We start from the raw sequence: 16,559 nt of genomic DNA, 5'->3' as shown, positions 1-16,559 counted from the left end.
CTCTCCTCTCTGCCAAAGACCACCCCCATACCTCGCCACTGATTACTTAGGCTAGGTAGACACTGTAAAATCGTCCTAAATAACACATCAGTAGAAAATTTCTACAAACGACTGATTAAAAAAAAAAAAAGTCCCGATCAGCATGCAGATTCATGTGTACACACTATACAGTTTTACAAGATTTACCCTCAGATCTGTGCTCTTCATCTGTCCTATCCACTGAAACGGTCATGACTCTGTAAACCCTATGGAGATCCTGATTATAAGTGCATACACACTGCAGAATTGGAACATCGTTCCATTGCTGAACAAGATTTTCAGTTCGAAAATTACAATCAACGATTTTCTGTGCTTTCGAACAATAATCGTTCATCATTCCAGTGTACACACTATTGTGATATTGGGCCAATCAGTCGTTTATCGTCCGACTGGCCCGATCATTTTCTGAAAACACTGTTGTGTGTACCTAGCCTTATTCCTGTCTCCGAGACTTCGCTTTTGCTGATCCCCACCTTTGGAATTCACTCAGTCGCCCAATAAGGCTTTCAACTAGTCTCCAAGGCCCTAAAAATTCATCTTTTCCTGTTTCATCAAAGCCTACAAGCACTCCTCCTAAAGCATCCCACATTGTTCCCTCCCACCTACTTCTACACTCAATGTCATCCTCTTTGCCTGACCCTTCCCTCTAGTTTGTAAATTCTAACGAGCAGTGCCATCTTTCCTTGTGTCTTCCCGTCTACACTATCCTATCCACCTCTGCACCCATGACAATTATCTGTCTGGTCCTGCCCTTAGCATCTGTATTTGAGGTGCTCATGTTCTTTGATACAGCCTTGCTTCTTGGTGGTACGCCCCCCCTTCCCCCCGGTACTATGCAACGACACTATGTTCATTGTGTTATTTGAAGATGCTTGTTCTATTTCATTTTGTGACCTGTAGTATGAAAATAAGACTCTGATCAGTTGCTATTAATAATTAATAAGTTTCAGAAATTTACTGCCATTACGAGAACGAAATTTCAACTGCTGCTCCAAACACTTCACTGAAATATGTTCAGGTGCTCTGGAAAATTCACTGCAATTGTTACAGGTGATCCAATATTGTAAAGGAGAGCATCACTCCCAAGTTGTAATTTGCAGGTGTAAAGAGGGTGTGAGGGAAGCGGAGTGCCGGGAATTAAGCAGGGCTTGTTTCCACCCCAGTCATTGCAATTGTACCATATCGTACTCCTTTCAAGCTCTGTGTGGACTCAGACTTCATTGGTGGGAGATGTGTTAGAAACAATGTTATGGGTTATAGGACTCATTATGGCTAAAATAAGCCAGGTGGATAATTTATTACATGGCAATATAGACTCCATTGACCGGAAGTATACGTGAGGTTATCTACTCACTGACAGTAAATAGAACTTCATGGTTTAATGATGAGCACAGATGGTGGTAATCATGTGATAACCCCTTTACTGGCCCAGTGGTCCCACTGTCCTACCCTGTCCCTCAGAAAACTTCCAGGAGCCCTAACAGTTTGGGAAGGAGGGGGGGGGGGGGGGTATCTGGCCCAGGACATGTCTGATCCTATCAGAGGATACCTCAGGGCAGGGGGGCTGTCAGACCGTCACCCGGGTTGGGGGATAAAAAGGAGCCCTGAGAGGTGGGTTCATTATGGGAAACACTGACCTAAGAAGTGATCTGCTAAATTTGTGTGCTGTTGAGACCTTTGTCAGTCATCTACTTCGGATACTGTAATCTGCCATTTGCTGGACTCTATTTACCTCTGGTTTGTTCTGTTGATGTTTTTGACTTTCAAGTGTACCTACAACACTTAAATAAGTTTCTTTGGATTTATACCTGGTGTCAGTCTGAGTGACATAGTGAACCCTACATCCTCACAGAGGGATAGAGATACACAATGTTTCAGAATTATTTTCAGATGCATCCCCAATGAGTGAGGAGCCAAGGAAACAACTTTTCAGGGTATCTATAGACCTCAATAAATACTGCAAAATTCCCCAGTTATTTGTTATTAATATTAGGTTTGCACTGAGTTTGATGAGAGAAGGACAACGCCCAGGTTTTAATCTCAAATCAAACATATTTGGGTCATAAAAGTGCGTCAGAAAATTTTCAGGAATTTAAAATGCTCCAGAGAGATTTTCCCTGAAGAAAGATTAAGACAGAAGTCTGGCACTTCCAGGGAAAAATAAAAATAAAAACAATCATCCTGTATAGGTACCATCTACCTTTTACAACAAAACAATATAAACAACCCCTCCCCTCCCCCCAAAAAAAACCAAGTTAGTCAAAAACATTAACTTCCAACAAGCAAACATCAATATACAAGTGCACCTGCATAAAACAAGAAATTAGTCACACAAATAGCATCCAGAATTAACATATAAAACAATATACAAATCTCAAGCTAGACAACAAGAGTTAGGAAAATAAGCTTAATAAATAAAATATGATATAAGGGTGCTCATGGGACTAGTCCAACAAATTGGGTCTTGCTGGGGATAAGGCATAAGGGGAATCATTCTAATAACCCCAAATATTTTCAAACTTTAAAGGGCATTTTTACTAGTGTAGACTAAGTTTTCATGCCCCAGTGTGTGATTAACACATCGAATCCAGACATGAACCTGGAGCCTAGCAGGATCCACCCACAACCTGGCTATAGAGACTGTAGCCAACATAAATACATTAAGAAGATATTGTTGCATCTTTCTATTGAACATATCCTCGAAGTTCAAGCAAAAGAAACACGTACCTAGAGAATATAAAATTCACCCCTTAATCTTTCGTGAAGCAACAAAATCCTGGTCCATTTGTTTATCATCTCTCATCTAGACTACTGCAATTTCCTTTTCACTAGACCTCCTGACTCCCTCCTCTCCCCCTTAAATCTATCAAGATGCTCTAGCTAGGCCCATCTTCTGCTGTTCCTTTCCGTAAATCCCTCCACTGACTCCTATACATTCCAGAATTCAGTTCAAGTTCCTCACCCTCACTTACAAAGTCCTCACCAACACATCTCCCTCATACATCTCTGACCTCAACTAGAGGTACAACCGCACCTAGCCACTCTGCTCTGCCTCTGACATTTGCCTCTACTCATCTCCTCACATTCCCACCTCCAAGTCGTCTCCAGTGCTGCTCTTCATTACCTTACTCCACCCTAATCTCCCTCAAACCTACACTCCATCAAGCGCTCCCTCAAAACTCACCTCTTCTCACTGGCCTATCCAACCACCGCTTGACCATCTTGTGCACTGCCTCTATGTTTTCCAGATTCCCCAACTTCTCCCCTCCCCTCCCACTATAATGTAAGTTCTCAGGAGCAGGGTCCTCTTTCCCCATTGTCTCATGTCTGTCTACTGTCTGCATGTCCTGTCTTCTGCTACAATCTGTACAAGCTCCCACAGTTGTTTTACTCACACTCATTTATGCTACTTAGGTGTATCAGTTTTCATGTATTTGTGATCTTGCTCACTGTATTAGTTATATCTTATCTGTATATGTATGATTGTCTGGTGCTACAGAATCTATGGAGCCCTGAAGAGTAACAAATAATATTATTATAGTTGTTAATTTATAAGGTGCCACAGCGTTTCACAGCACCATACAGTGTGTAAAACAGGCCATACACAAGACAAGGTAGACAAAATAAGGGCAATTGCGAAAATAAGGGTAGGGAAGGCCCTGGTTGTGAGAGTTTACAATCTATTGGGAAAGAGAAAGCTGAGACAAAAGTGAGTGTGGGTCAGAGTGGAGTTTAGAACATTTGGGAGTGTGTAAGGAGTGTGAGTAGCATAGGCGGGATTAATATAGACTGCAGTAAAGTGATGGGTTTTCAGAGAGCGTTTTAAGATATGAAGGCTGGGAGAGCATGATCCGCCTTGGTAGGTAGATTCATAGGTGGCTAGTGAGAAGTCTTGTAGGCAGGAGCAAGCAGTGGTTATTAGAGACTAGAGATGGGCGGGCTCGGTTTCCTTGAAACTGAACCCACCCGAACTTTGGGGTTCAGTGCCTATTCGGATTCCAAAATGAGACAAAACGTCATTGTGACATTGTCGGACCTCGGATCTTGTAAGTTTTGGAATTAATAAATACCCGCCTATACGGCGATCTAGCGCCATTTGAGACAGGGACAGAGAAGGGTTAGGTCACAGTATAGATCAGGCAAAGTGATAGTGTAAAAATAGGAGGGAGGTAATTTTTCTGAATTTGCACTACAAAGTGTTTGGGGTCTCACATACACCCTTATAAAAGAGCTGAATTTCTGAGTGCTGAAATCCTAATATAGCAGTCATTGCACTGTATTTTTCTGAGTTTGCACTACAAAGTGTAGGGTCTAACATACACCCAAAGACGAGTGCTCCATTGCTAAGTCAATGATGAAGAGGAAGACAAGCAGGCTTGTCTTCTGAATTTGCAGGCAAATTCAACAGTGTTATATTGAATAAACAGACACATAGGGGGAGAAGGAGAAGAGGGAGACAGAAAATTAATTATCTTCCTCTTCCTCAGAACTGTCAATGGTGTTATAGTCTCTTAATAGGCTGTGGATCAGCCTGCGACAGTCCTGGATGGTCATCTTCTCCCTTTTCAAGAGGAGGCGATTCCTGGCAAGCCAAATAGCGTCCTTAAAGCAGTTCATAAGGCGCCAGAGCTCCTGGATTGCCCCAATGATGAAGGTCCAGGAACTAATCCATAAAATACCGAATGGGCAAGTTCTGGGCACACTGTCCTTATGTTCATATTCCAAGGCATCCAACAGTGCCTGTGCAGTCCCAAAAAATATGCTGTGCTGTTTCTCTTCTGGTGATGCAGAAGGGGCAGTGGACATATCGGCACAGGTTCCGGGAGTGCATGAATGTCCTGAGAGGCAGACATCCCTGGATAGCCATCCATGCAATGTCTTTGTGTCTATTAGTCAGCCTCTTAGAGGCCCCATTCTCCCACATGTGTTTTGTTGTGTTCGTAATCTGCACTTTACATGAAAGGTACCTAACTAGATTATAATTTTGTGGGAATTGGTACGGATTCGAAACTCACTAATGAACTGGCTTTTTGCTGGGAATTTCAATGGCTCTTTTTAGTGCATTGTCTGGCACCCTGGATTGGTGTGGGTCTGATAAAAGCACGCATCCTGGAGGGGTCAGCACTCATTGCCATGAATTAGCTGTAGAATTACCTCACTTATCCAAGAAACAGGTGGAGCGATGAAATGAACCATAACTGGTTTCATGATCCAAGGACAATTCCATCTTGCCCCGCTTTTCTTTTCTGCCACTGCTGTGTGCCAATGTGTCCTAGATGTGCACCCGCCGTGTGTTTGAGTCATTGCTCTGTCGCTTACCATCCAGCCAGGTCGCTGCAGTATTTGGCTGAAAGTGTATGAAAATAATATTGTGATCTGTGAGATGGTAAAAATTGAATGGAAATCACTGGAATTTAGGGTTAGTGAGGTTAATAATAATGTAAGTACAAAATAATACCTAAATTATGTGATTTTAGCCAAAAATATGGAATTTTGTAAAAAAAATAGCTAAACAAAATCAAAACACGCAAGGGGAGTTTTGGCAAAACCAAAACCCAAAGGTAATCCAGATCCAAAACCAAAACACGGGGGTCAGTGAGCATCTCTATTAGAGACGAAGTGACTTAGGAGGGCATGGTGTATAGTAATTTCACATGGAATATATCAATGTACAGTGGTATTTTTTTCTCTATATACTCTTCATTTAAATCCAAAATGTTTCTGTACCTCTTTCCTGATAAAATCTACCACTTTTAGATTTGAAACATGAATAGACTTCTTCACTGGCCTGAAAGGTGTCTCCTTCATTAATTATAGTTAGCAAGTTTGTCTCTGAAAGTCTGCCAAGGTGTGTGTGTCTCTATTAACATGAGACAAGATTTCTAATATATTACACACACTTAGGTGGCGACCTTTAGTTACTTGAAATAATGGGAGGTATGCAGTAGTTTGTGGCTACAAAATATGTTCCATAGCTTTCCTATAACAATTGCCATGTAGCTCATAAAAGAAACACATTGATACATACCAAAACATTTCAACAAACACTTGATAAAATGTCAAAACATTACCAGTGATGTGAAAATGTAACACACACACACACAGAAAACACTGAAATTTACAAATAGCAGTATAATGATTATATGAAGTGTGGGTGGAAGAAAAACTGCATTAACTGCGTAATATAAAGCCAAGAAGAACTATTCACAAAATGATTACGTATTTCTAATTGCACAGTGGAGAGAAACAGTATTCGTTATTTAAGCATGTAACAAAAAGTACATATACTCCAATTACATATATTTCTATGGCACAATATAAGCACACAGAAGCAATATCCAGTAATTAGGGAGCGCAAATATCTCCGTGGAGTACACTAGTACAGAAAATGATAAAACTAGTATGCAATAGTAATGCAGGAGTGAATGTAGAACAATGGGACACAAAGTGTATCATAAATCAGTTAAAATCCCTAACGCTCATCTCTCATGTTCCAGATGTAGTTTGGACATTGACTCCACTACTCACTCTGCATACAGGGTATAAACATCACCCGTTGCATTACAAGTGCTGCTGTCATTAGATCACGTTTTTATACCTGTACGGTCTACATTGATTATACCCTGCATTCGTGTAAGGTTCAATCTTTCTTGTCTTTATATTTAATTTATTTTTTGAGGGGTTTTCGCTTTTTTCTCCCCTTTTTAGTTGCCACTATTTATTTAATGATTGTTTTTGTTCTGCTAATATCCTAGAGGCATTAGAGATTTTAACAGATGTATATTACATTGTATACTTTTTGCCACACTGCACTACAGTCACTTCTGCATTACAACTATTGCATACTGGTTATCTCATTTTCTGCACTAGTGTACTCCATGGAGATATTTGCCCTCTCCAACTACTAGATATTCTGTATTTTCTTTAAGAGAAGCAGCAGTTATATACAGAAACTTTCCAAGCAGTAGAGCTCATCATTGTATCTTATACATAGAAGCAATGACAAAATAACAACCATGCATCAATAGGTTGTTCTTTAACTAAAAGTCCTATCATGCCTGCCTAGTCAGACAGCAGAAGCTACAGACCCACAGGTTTCCTGCCCTTAACTTTCAGGGGCATATTCAATTAACGTGCCGTGCGCACCATTACCGTCATTACGGTAATAGTGTGTGTAAATACCGGTATTACAGTACTTTTCTCACTGAAATCCAGCTTACTATTACCGTAATACCTGTAATAATTTTTCTGCAGCGGAAACCGCCGAGAATTGAACATGCCCCACGGTATCACATGATAATTTGTGATGATCTACTTACATTACTACAGGCTAAGTGATGGTCCAACACAAGCTTAAATGAGTATTGTGTCCATAATATGTCTTTGATCGTGGCTAGATATTAAAAGAGATAACTTTAATTATGTGATTGCTACATATGGCACCTGCAACTTTAACTTGCTTTTTTTTTTGCCTTCCTTTCTCCTTTTCAGTTATGTCCTAATATAAATATTTATTTTAATTTCACTTGGGCTTATATTGTTCCATAGTGGCTAGCAATGTGTTTATTACGCATAGTTTAATGGTACACACAGATTGCAAGCTTTAGAGCAGGGCACTCTTACCTCTATGTATGGATTACCCAGTATTGTTTTATTACTGTTTGTTCCCAATTGTAAAGCGCTACAGAATTTGCTGGCGCTGTATAAATAAATGTTGACGATATTGGTATCCTCTGTACAGTATATGAGCAAACTCAGTGTCAGACTATCCCACCTGGGTTCAGTAGAAAACCCCAGTGAGCCCCACCGCCTTAGATTGTGCACCAGGATTCAGGGAAGTATATGCCTTTCGAGGCTGGTTCTATAATGGAATTCTTGGGCAGTTCTGAAAGAGTGGGAATTTTCTCCTCTTCCTTGTTTTAGCTAGGAAAGGGCAGGCACAGTTACTCTTCCTTGTCACGGTTCAGTAGGTTAGGATCCTAGATCTGCCTAAATTAGCACTACTTCCAGCAAGGCGCAGAGTCTAACGGGCAGAAGGTATTCACCAGGGATCACCGCAAGGTGGTTTGGTCTTATCTGCTTCTGCACCGCAGGTCGCGGCCCTTACTGGAAGTATCAGGTGAGACCTATAGGGGAATGTAGAGAGGAGAATCCGTCAGGCTCAACAAGCTTACTATAAAGTAGATGGTGATATGACACGATGGAGTGTCAGCTCTAGGGATAATAGTTTACAGCAGGGGAGATGAAGTGTCAGCTTTGTGGACAACTGGTTACCACTGGGATAGTGGCAAAATACAGGAAGTGTCAGCTCAGCGGAGAGCAGGTTTACAGCAGGAGAGAGGACAACCAGCGGGAGCAATGGAGCCACGTCTAGTACCTAGCAGGTAACTTGAAGAACAAGGAACTGAGCTGCAGGGGAAGTGCCTTTTGAATTTGAAGCCAAAATTGTGCAGCCAATGGGTGAGAAGCAGAAGGCATAAATGGATCGGGTCAAAGAAGATGGCGGACGGACAGACAGAGCGCAGCGGTCAGCGGGGAGCAGGTAAGTGTGCCGGGCTTCGGTTATAGAAAAATGAACGCCCGGCGTGTGACATTCCTGGTGGCTTGGCCCACCCCTGGGACTAGCAACATCACTGTAGGTGCCCCCTCTTCACTCCTGCTCTCCTCCTCCCTCCACTCTCCCTCCTCAGGACCCTAAGGGACTTTCAAGAAGCAGACAGAGAAGTCTCCCACACCATTCTACAGGTAAGGCAAGTGTGATTATTTATATACTGTGGGGACTGGTGTTAATGTAAACCGTTAATATAATGTAAAGACTGCTGTATGTAAAGGGTTAACATACTGTTGGTATTTGCATAGCTGGACTGGAGACATCAAAAGACAAGCCAGCAGGAGACAGAATATAGGATTAAAAAGAACAGTCTTTCAGGGGCAAAATATTTAAAATATAGATAATATATAATGTACACCATATTAAATTATGTTTTTGTTTTAATTTAATTGATTAAAGTTTTTTTTTTCCCCCACTTCGTACATGTTAATTCTATGGACCCCACCGTACCTCACCAGCTGCTACTTCCACTTGAGCTGCTGCTGTGCCTGGCTGACATGATGACTTGATTCACTGACTTGAGGTCAGCAGCAGGAGATTTGAAAAAAAAAAAATTGGTTCAAGTGAAAGAAGCTGCTCAGTACCGAAAACCAGAGGTGGCGTCCGTATAATTAACAAATACCAAAAGATAATGATAAACTTAATTCCGTAAGCGCACCATTCCCCCTCTAGTGGCTTGCCTTTGGTGGTTGCCCACCAGTGGCACGCATACACTATTCAATATACCCCTGCCATTGACCCATGAAGGGCCCACCAGGGGAAGGCAGTCTAACATTGGGCAAACTTACGAATTCAACCCCAATGTCAGTACCATTCACCATATCTTCAATAATATCAGACTATCCCCCTAGGCCACACTCACACTTCATTGTATTTTCAAGAGCTAACAAATGAAGTCTGACAGGATGGCTCAGAGATGACACAGAGTCACAGACACTGTCAGTATGCTGAATGGCATGGTATACCAGCAGGCCTAGCTCCTTTACAGAATCCAAATTAGGTCTTGATTCACAAGACGTGTTTAGAAATTCATTGACTTAATTACATTAGACAAAGGCAAAAGAGAATAAGAAATAGGGTTAGTGTGCAAATTGTTTAAATTTCTTCTTGCGTAGATAATGAGAGTAGCTGCATGACACTGACGTATTGCAGGGGCCATCGGCAAAATAAAAAATAAAACAAAAAAATAATCCACAGTGAAAGGTCCACTCTTTGGCCAATAAAGTGCCAACCTGCACAAGACTGATGCGGACAGTGATAGCAGCTCGATTATAAACAAGTCTGATTCCAGGAGTTCATTCATAAAACCGGAAGAAAGAACTTGAAATCTGCTCTCTATATTAATTATGTGAATGGGGATACAGATTTAAATACATGACACATCCAAGTATAATGCTCATAAATCTCAGGCTGACTACTGGAAAGGATATGCATCAGGTTTCTGATTTATAGCAGCTCAGCAGCCCAGCTATTGTTCTGTAGTCATTATTAAACATTATATCAATGGTTTTTTTAGTTTGTTATAGCGTTGAGATAATAATTGCCCTTATCTTATTGTAACTTATGTTAAAAAAAATATCTTGTAGTTTTATCTTGGCTTTTATAAATGTACTTTGTAATTCATATTGGTTAAAAAAAATAGTTAAAATAAATAATGTTCTTTCCTCAACCCTGTCCTCAATTGTCCTCACTAAATTTGGTTTGCAGGTCATAACCCATAACATTTAACTCCTGGAGAATTCTCAACCTTGTGTCACCCTGAAAGAACATAATGGACAGCAGAATGTGAAGGTCTATGACCCCTATGGGCAACAAAAGAATGTACTGGTCATAACAGGTCAAGATGCACTGCAAACCCAAGACTAATAATACATGGATGTCTCTCAGTAAAGAAACATTAAAGGGGGTTTCCACCTTCAGCTGAGAATTTGTGTGCATGTCCTCCTGTGCGCGACATCTAATTTTATCTATATCATTGTTTATCTCCTTTTCTTCTGCGGGTTTTATAGTGGGAACAGAACATCTTGTAGCCCATCAGATCATCAAAGTGTTCACAGCAGCACCAATTATGTTAGGGCAGGAGTAAGCAGTGTCCGCTCAGTGTGATCATGTAAGTGGGTACAAGATTATAGGAGATAGGGCAGAGTCATGATGTGAGAAGGGCAATAGACACAAGTAGGATGTATGCCACAGACTGGTGGGTCTATTTATTAAGGCCACAATCCTTTTGTTATCTCCATCTCAAAAGGTGGGGATGGCAAAAGAAAATCAATGAAAAATGTTTTATTATTTAAATAAAACAATTTTTCACTTGTGAATTATTTTTTAAAAAAAAACATGTTTAGAATATTTTCAACTATTTTGTACAATGCATTTTTTGTGGGGTTTTTTTGTGTTTTTTTTTAAAATTGGTGGAACTGAAAGCCCAGGCTTGCCAGGTCACGTATGTGCACATCCCCTGCGACTGGCTCGGTGAAGCAGTAAGCTAACTCTTACCACTGTGGCGCCGTAATGGCTGGGGCAACAGAGTATCGATCTGCTGCCTAGGTGAGATTTTATTGCTAAATGATGGCAACAAACACAATAAGCATCTACAGAACCAACCCTATCACTATTTATTGATAAACAGACCCATGAGAGTTAGAGAGTGGAAGGAGCAGGGTCCCTACCAGTATTGAGGTTCCTAATATAAAGAAACAGGTAGATTTTTGGTAACAAACCCACTTGTATATAAAATGAATTCCACAAACATTAAACGTCTGGCTATTTCTAGCTTCAATCTGAGGCTCTGTGCCATGTGTTTATATAGTCAGGCACAGTGGTTTGCATTTGCTGCCCTGGGATACTACCCACAGCTGCTCTCTGGATATAACCAGTTCCAATGCAGAGAGATCAGCAGAACAACTCTGCCTTGTGGCTTAATGACATGGCTGAAAGGCACAGATCGATGCTAAGAGAAAAAAACAAGCAGCAATTACAAACAATGGACAGGTGACTGGAGAACTGTGACATCACATATCCTCACCCTCAGACACATTTGAAATGCAGCGTTGTGAAAAGGTATGTTTGATGGATGGATGAGTTTTCTTCTACAGAAAAAGAAAAAGCTGTCAGTGTTCGTAGAAATGCTGAAGTTAAAAATAACAGTGACTTTGCTATTGTTCTATTTCTATCTGTCTGTTTGGGTCATTGTCACCATGTGATATAACAGGCTGATGCCCAGGCTGTAACCAAGGTATTCAGTGAGCAATATGAAACTACTGAAATATGATAACTTTATTGCAGCTTTAATAAAGAAAAATGTCCATAAGTGGATGCCAAAAATAAAGACACAAAAAAAAAAGATAAATCCATTAGAGACTCACCAGTTTCCCCTATCCTATACCTAAGTACTAACCCGTCCTGAAGCTCCTGCCAGTTGTGCCCTCACGAGTAAATGAAGTAGCAAAAAATAAATAAATAAAATCTTGATGTAGTATGTTCACAATAGATGACATCAGAAAGATGCCGCAGAAGTGGCTGCCCATAGATAAGGATTCCCTAAGGCCGCTCAATGAACAGAAGCTTCTGGAGAGGCAAGTGCTGCCTACTAAAACATATATATAGCAAACACAAAGATAGGGGTTATATAAATAGGGACCATTCTGCTCATGTAACGCCTAAGAGATTACACTCCCCAAAAGTGGAATTATTCTTTAAAAGCATTATACAAGTATATAGTAAAATCATTCTAGAATAAGGACATTTTGCTAAGGCATATTTTATAGGGACACTTGTTAGAGTTCTAAACACTGATACATACAGACTTATGTGGCGGTGTCACAAAGGTGCTTTTCCATCTACCGCTTTACCATCTTCAGAAGCACTCAGGCCTAATTCTTATTGGGGTTTTTTTCAATTGCAGATGAAAAGATGTAGTGCTTTTAAATATCACAGCTTGCAAGGAGAGCTTAAGGAAGGGTCTGCTCAAAAACATATATTTAAATTGAAAAGGACATGTTATTGTGTGCATTGGACACTTGTCCAAAACGCTGCCGTTTACAAAAAAAAAACGTTTAAAAAAAAAAAAATCAATCAAACACGTGAGCAAGTTCTTGTTTGAGATCATCTCTGTTTAAATCATAGAAATGAATGATATACATTTGAAGTGATTAGATGCTGCACATTAAATAAAGATTCATAAGCGATGCCCCTCTCTCTGATACGGACTACTACCTCTTTCTTAAATCCTAAAAGCTGAGTAGAGTGTAACTTTTTTTTAACTCTGATCATGGTGGAAAAAAATAGACTTTCTAAATATATTGTTTTCTTACCCCGAACAAGGCAGACTTTGTGTAAAAGACAAATATCTATGTTATGAAAAGTCAAATTTAAGGCAGGCGAGTAGGTCTTTAGCTACTTTGTAAATTAATTGATAGATAAATGATATCGGTACCAAACCTACCTTGTGCCTATATCTGGTCTGATCAATAAACGCCTAAAGATATTATAGAATTGTCCAAACTTTTGGCCAAAGGGGACAGATCAAGGAGTTTAATGCAAATTGCAGTGTGTGGGTATAAAAAGGACTCACCATATGTGAAATCACCATCAGATGGCCGGATCGAATGGGAAACAGCTATAATAATGACAGCACAGGGTGACACAGCAATTATGTGACCGACTTGTCCACTTATAGCCATCCACATTTGACTGCTCCCAAACACACTGAGATTTGCAGCCATATAGGTTTTAAGACTGACAAATATAAACAAATTGAAGCATACATGGGCACTTTAGGCAAAACAGTTGTTGTCAGATCTTAAAGGTAAGCTGCTCAGTGGGAGTATCAATGCTGTAATTCTACACACACCACAAGACCACCACTTTGTTAGGGGGCAGAATGTCATATATACTTTGAACACCAGGGGTACGCACAGTAATTTCTTGTGGGGAAGAGGGGATGGTGTGTCCTAATTTCTCAACAAAAACTTGCAAATTACAGTCTATGTATAATAATATGTATCAATTCCTAAAGTACCCATAGATCACTTAGAATTTTGGGTTCTGCCTACAGATTATAGCTATTGATTTTGTATAATAAACATGGTCTTGAATAATGTAAATGTGACCACCTATTTTAGATTGTGTATATCTTATTTTGAGATTGTTTTAATCTTTTTACCCCCATTGCTTGATTTATTTAGTTGTTTCTACCTCTTGGTATTGGTTGAAAACCACTAATGTACGCACAGCTTCTCTACCCTCTTTTAATAGAAAACAAGTTAAACTGCCTTAAACAAATACGGTGCACTTCAGCAGCTAACAGAACACACATGCACAGTAGCAGAAACTTTTGCTTCAGAAAAGAGTCAGGCTCCATCCCAGACTATATTCTTCTTCAAAGGAACAACAAAAGTTGAGAATGAAAGAGTCCAGCAATCAGTAATATGAGCATGAAATGTGTCCAGGGAAAAAGGGAGTTAAACAGTCATTGAAGTGTTCCAAAAAGTATTCCATTTAAGTTGTATCCCTCTCTATAGAGGGATACACTACCTGTGTAATATAAGTTTTACGTTGTCTCTTATGTACACCCAAATGATTTGAAGTAATGATAATCTACCACCACAAATGATCATATATACTGTTACTGTGTAAAAAAAACAAAACAATAGATTAGAACAGAGCGTATCATAGACATGAAACAAAGCTTGCAATCAACTGTGTAAGAGACATCAGTGAGTCACAATGTCTGCAAGTAAAAAGACCCAGGGGAAAGAATTAAAGCAACCCTATGATTGTTATATGTTTTCCATGTCTATTTACTTTACTGTCTGGGTTTAGAAGAAATACTTTTTTTTTCATGCTATAGCTTCATTCTTGCTGCCATAAACAACTGGATCCCAGAAGGACCAATAATTCTGAGTCATTGTTTTACTATAACAATACTGCTTACTTACTAATATCAAGGAGTAGTGTAGAGACACTGAAAATAGTTGAACCCTTGAGATTAATTATTTTACATCAGATGGATAACCAGTAGGAAAAAAAAGTAATTCAAACTTGGTAACAAATTGACCCTCTTCTAGAGTACTAAAATATCTGGTATTATATAAGTAATTAAGTAGAATGAGAAATAATTTGTAATGAAGGCAAAGCAGTGCTGTGTGCCGTTATTACATAGAGATCAGTTAAGGAGTGTGTCTCATGTAGCTGAATGAATAATGTGATACAAAGTAAAGGTGGAATCAGAGACCATAGTGACTTAGGATGTTGTGCATTAATGCAGCAGTTAATGCTAAATGTTTGAGAATGTTGAAAGTTCAACCTTCTGATCTGAATATAATGAAGGGAGCCTTGGTTATAAAGCCCCAACATGATCTAGCTAAGGGGTATATGAGCACTTTGGATGTATAGTGGCATGGTCGGGAGCTCAGGTAGGAATAAGAAAAGTGTTCTTACAAATGGGTATGTTACACTTACCCCATGTTGATATGTGGGGCAGCTGCCTCTTACAAGCAGGCGGACTGTGTGCAGCCTCCCGGCGATCAGGACTTCATACATGCGGCGTGTACTCTCGCATCAGCTGCTACTTAAGTCCTCATCGGGTTCCTTGCTCCAGTCAGCAGTAGGCTGTAATAATAGCAGAGTTCCTGTAGGCGTGAGAGCTACAGACTGTTGCCGGCTCCCATCACTCTCCTGTGGACTATGATGAGGGTTAGCTGGACGTTCACCTCTGCCCACTGGTCTCTGTTTTCCCGTAGGAGTGTGTAGGATGTGATCCTGGACTTGCAGCAGCGACACAGAGCGGATCCCACCTGCTTCCAGCAGCAGCGGCAGCGGCGACAGCCTCCCACATAGAGGAGGGACGGGACTGCTATGCCTGCCCACGCCTGCAGGATAAGTGTCTCTAGGTGCTGCTGATTAGGGAGCTGATTCTCCAGCAGTCCGCTAAACACTGGGGTCACCAGTACCAGGCATAGGCCTAATCAATGTCTGTGATATAACAACGATCACTTTATTTATGGCATTTTGTATTTAGTATTGTCATAGATTACAGGTTTTTTTTTATCACGGATTCTATTTATGTATTTATAGAAGTGTATAGAGAGAGGGAATTGTATGGATTTACACACATACACTTTTTGTGGGTCGGTGGGAGGGGGGTAGTTTATTATGCATTGCAAAGCACTAAAACTATAATAATAATATGTGAGTGAATGCTATTACATGTCCCACATTCAAACAGACAATTTTGGGAGCCAATAAAGAGATTTATGCCTACAGATCAGAAATGAGGCATGCCCTTTTTTTTATTTGCCAAACTTTTGCTTACCTACCTAGTCATGTAATGCCCCCTTGTGGTTTAATAGTGCCAGTGTAATGCCCTTCTGGGGAAGGGGAGAGCGAGAGAGGAACTAGAAAAGTTCAGGGGTCTATGCATCAAACTATGATGAGACATTAAAACGGAGAAAACAGCAGTTATCTCCGCTAAATGGCCATCGCAGAATGCATCAAGGGCTTATTGCGATAGAAATCAAAGATTTCTCCTGCTGTAACCCGCTTTACGTTTGTCTTCGCAGTCCCAATATATTAATATGTGGACTGCAAATTTTTGCAGTGCATGAAGCTTCGCATTGCGCAGAAGGATAACAACATTTCAGGATGATGTTACCTTTCTTTTCCTATGGGATTCTGCTGAAGCCTCTTTGGCTTCGCAGAATCTATTACAGAACTTCCTACTTTCACCGGGACCGGGTGCTGGTAGACGGGAAAAGAGCTTTGCAGCACAGTGGTCACTTTGCCGAGGCTCCTTATTGATGCATAGACCCCTCAGAGAGGGAGGGGTTGAAATACTAAGGTGCAATCTGCCATAAAAATGGCCATTGCATAGTTTATGAAGGGCCATAAGCTATTTAATGTTTAATGC

At 40.4% G+C, this 16,559-nt stretch overlaps 1 protein-coding gene across 1 annotated transcript in view; it reads right to left on the bottom strand.

The window, feature by feature from the left end:
• The window catches only part of HOMER2 (homer scaffold protein 2), a 139,660-nt gene extending 124,156 nt beyond the window's left edge, over positions 1-15,504 (bottom strand). The window contains exon 1 of the mRNA XM_075205923.1: positions 15,113-15,504. Coding sequence (XP_075062024.1) covers positions 15,113-15,117 — 5 coding nt within the window. The 5' untranslated portion in view covers positions 15,118-15,504. The remainder of the gene's footprint in view (positions 1-15,112) is intronic.
• Between the last annotated feature and the right edge of the window lie 1,055 nt (positions 15,505-16,559).

Source organism: Mixophyes fleayi, chromosome 4 (assembly GCF_038048845.1).
Source record: "Mixophyes fleayi isolate aMixFle1 chromosome 4, aMixFle1.hap1, whole genome shotgun sequence".
Classification (NCBI taxonomy): domain Eukaryota; kingdom Metazoa; phylum Chordata; class Amphibia; order Anura; family Limnodynastidae; genus Mixophyes; species Mixophyes fleayi.
This window is presented reverse-complemented; position numbering and strand designations above follow the sequence as displayed.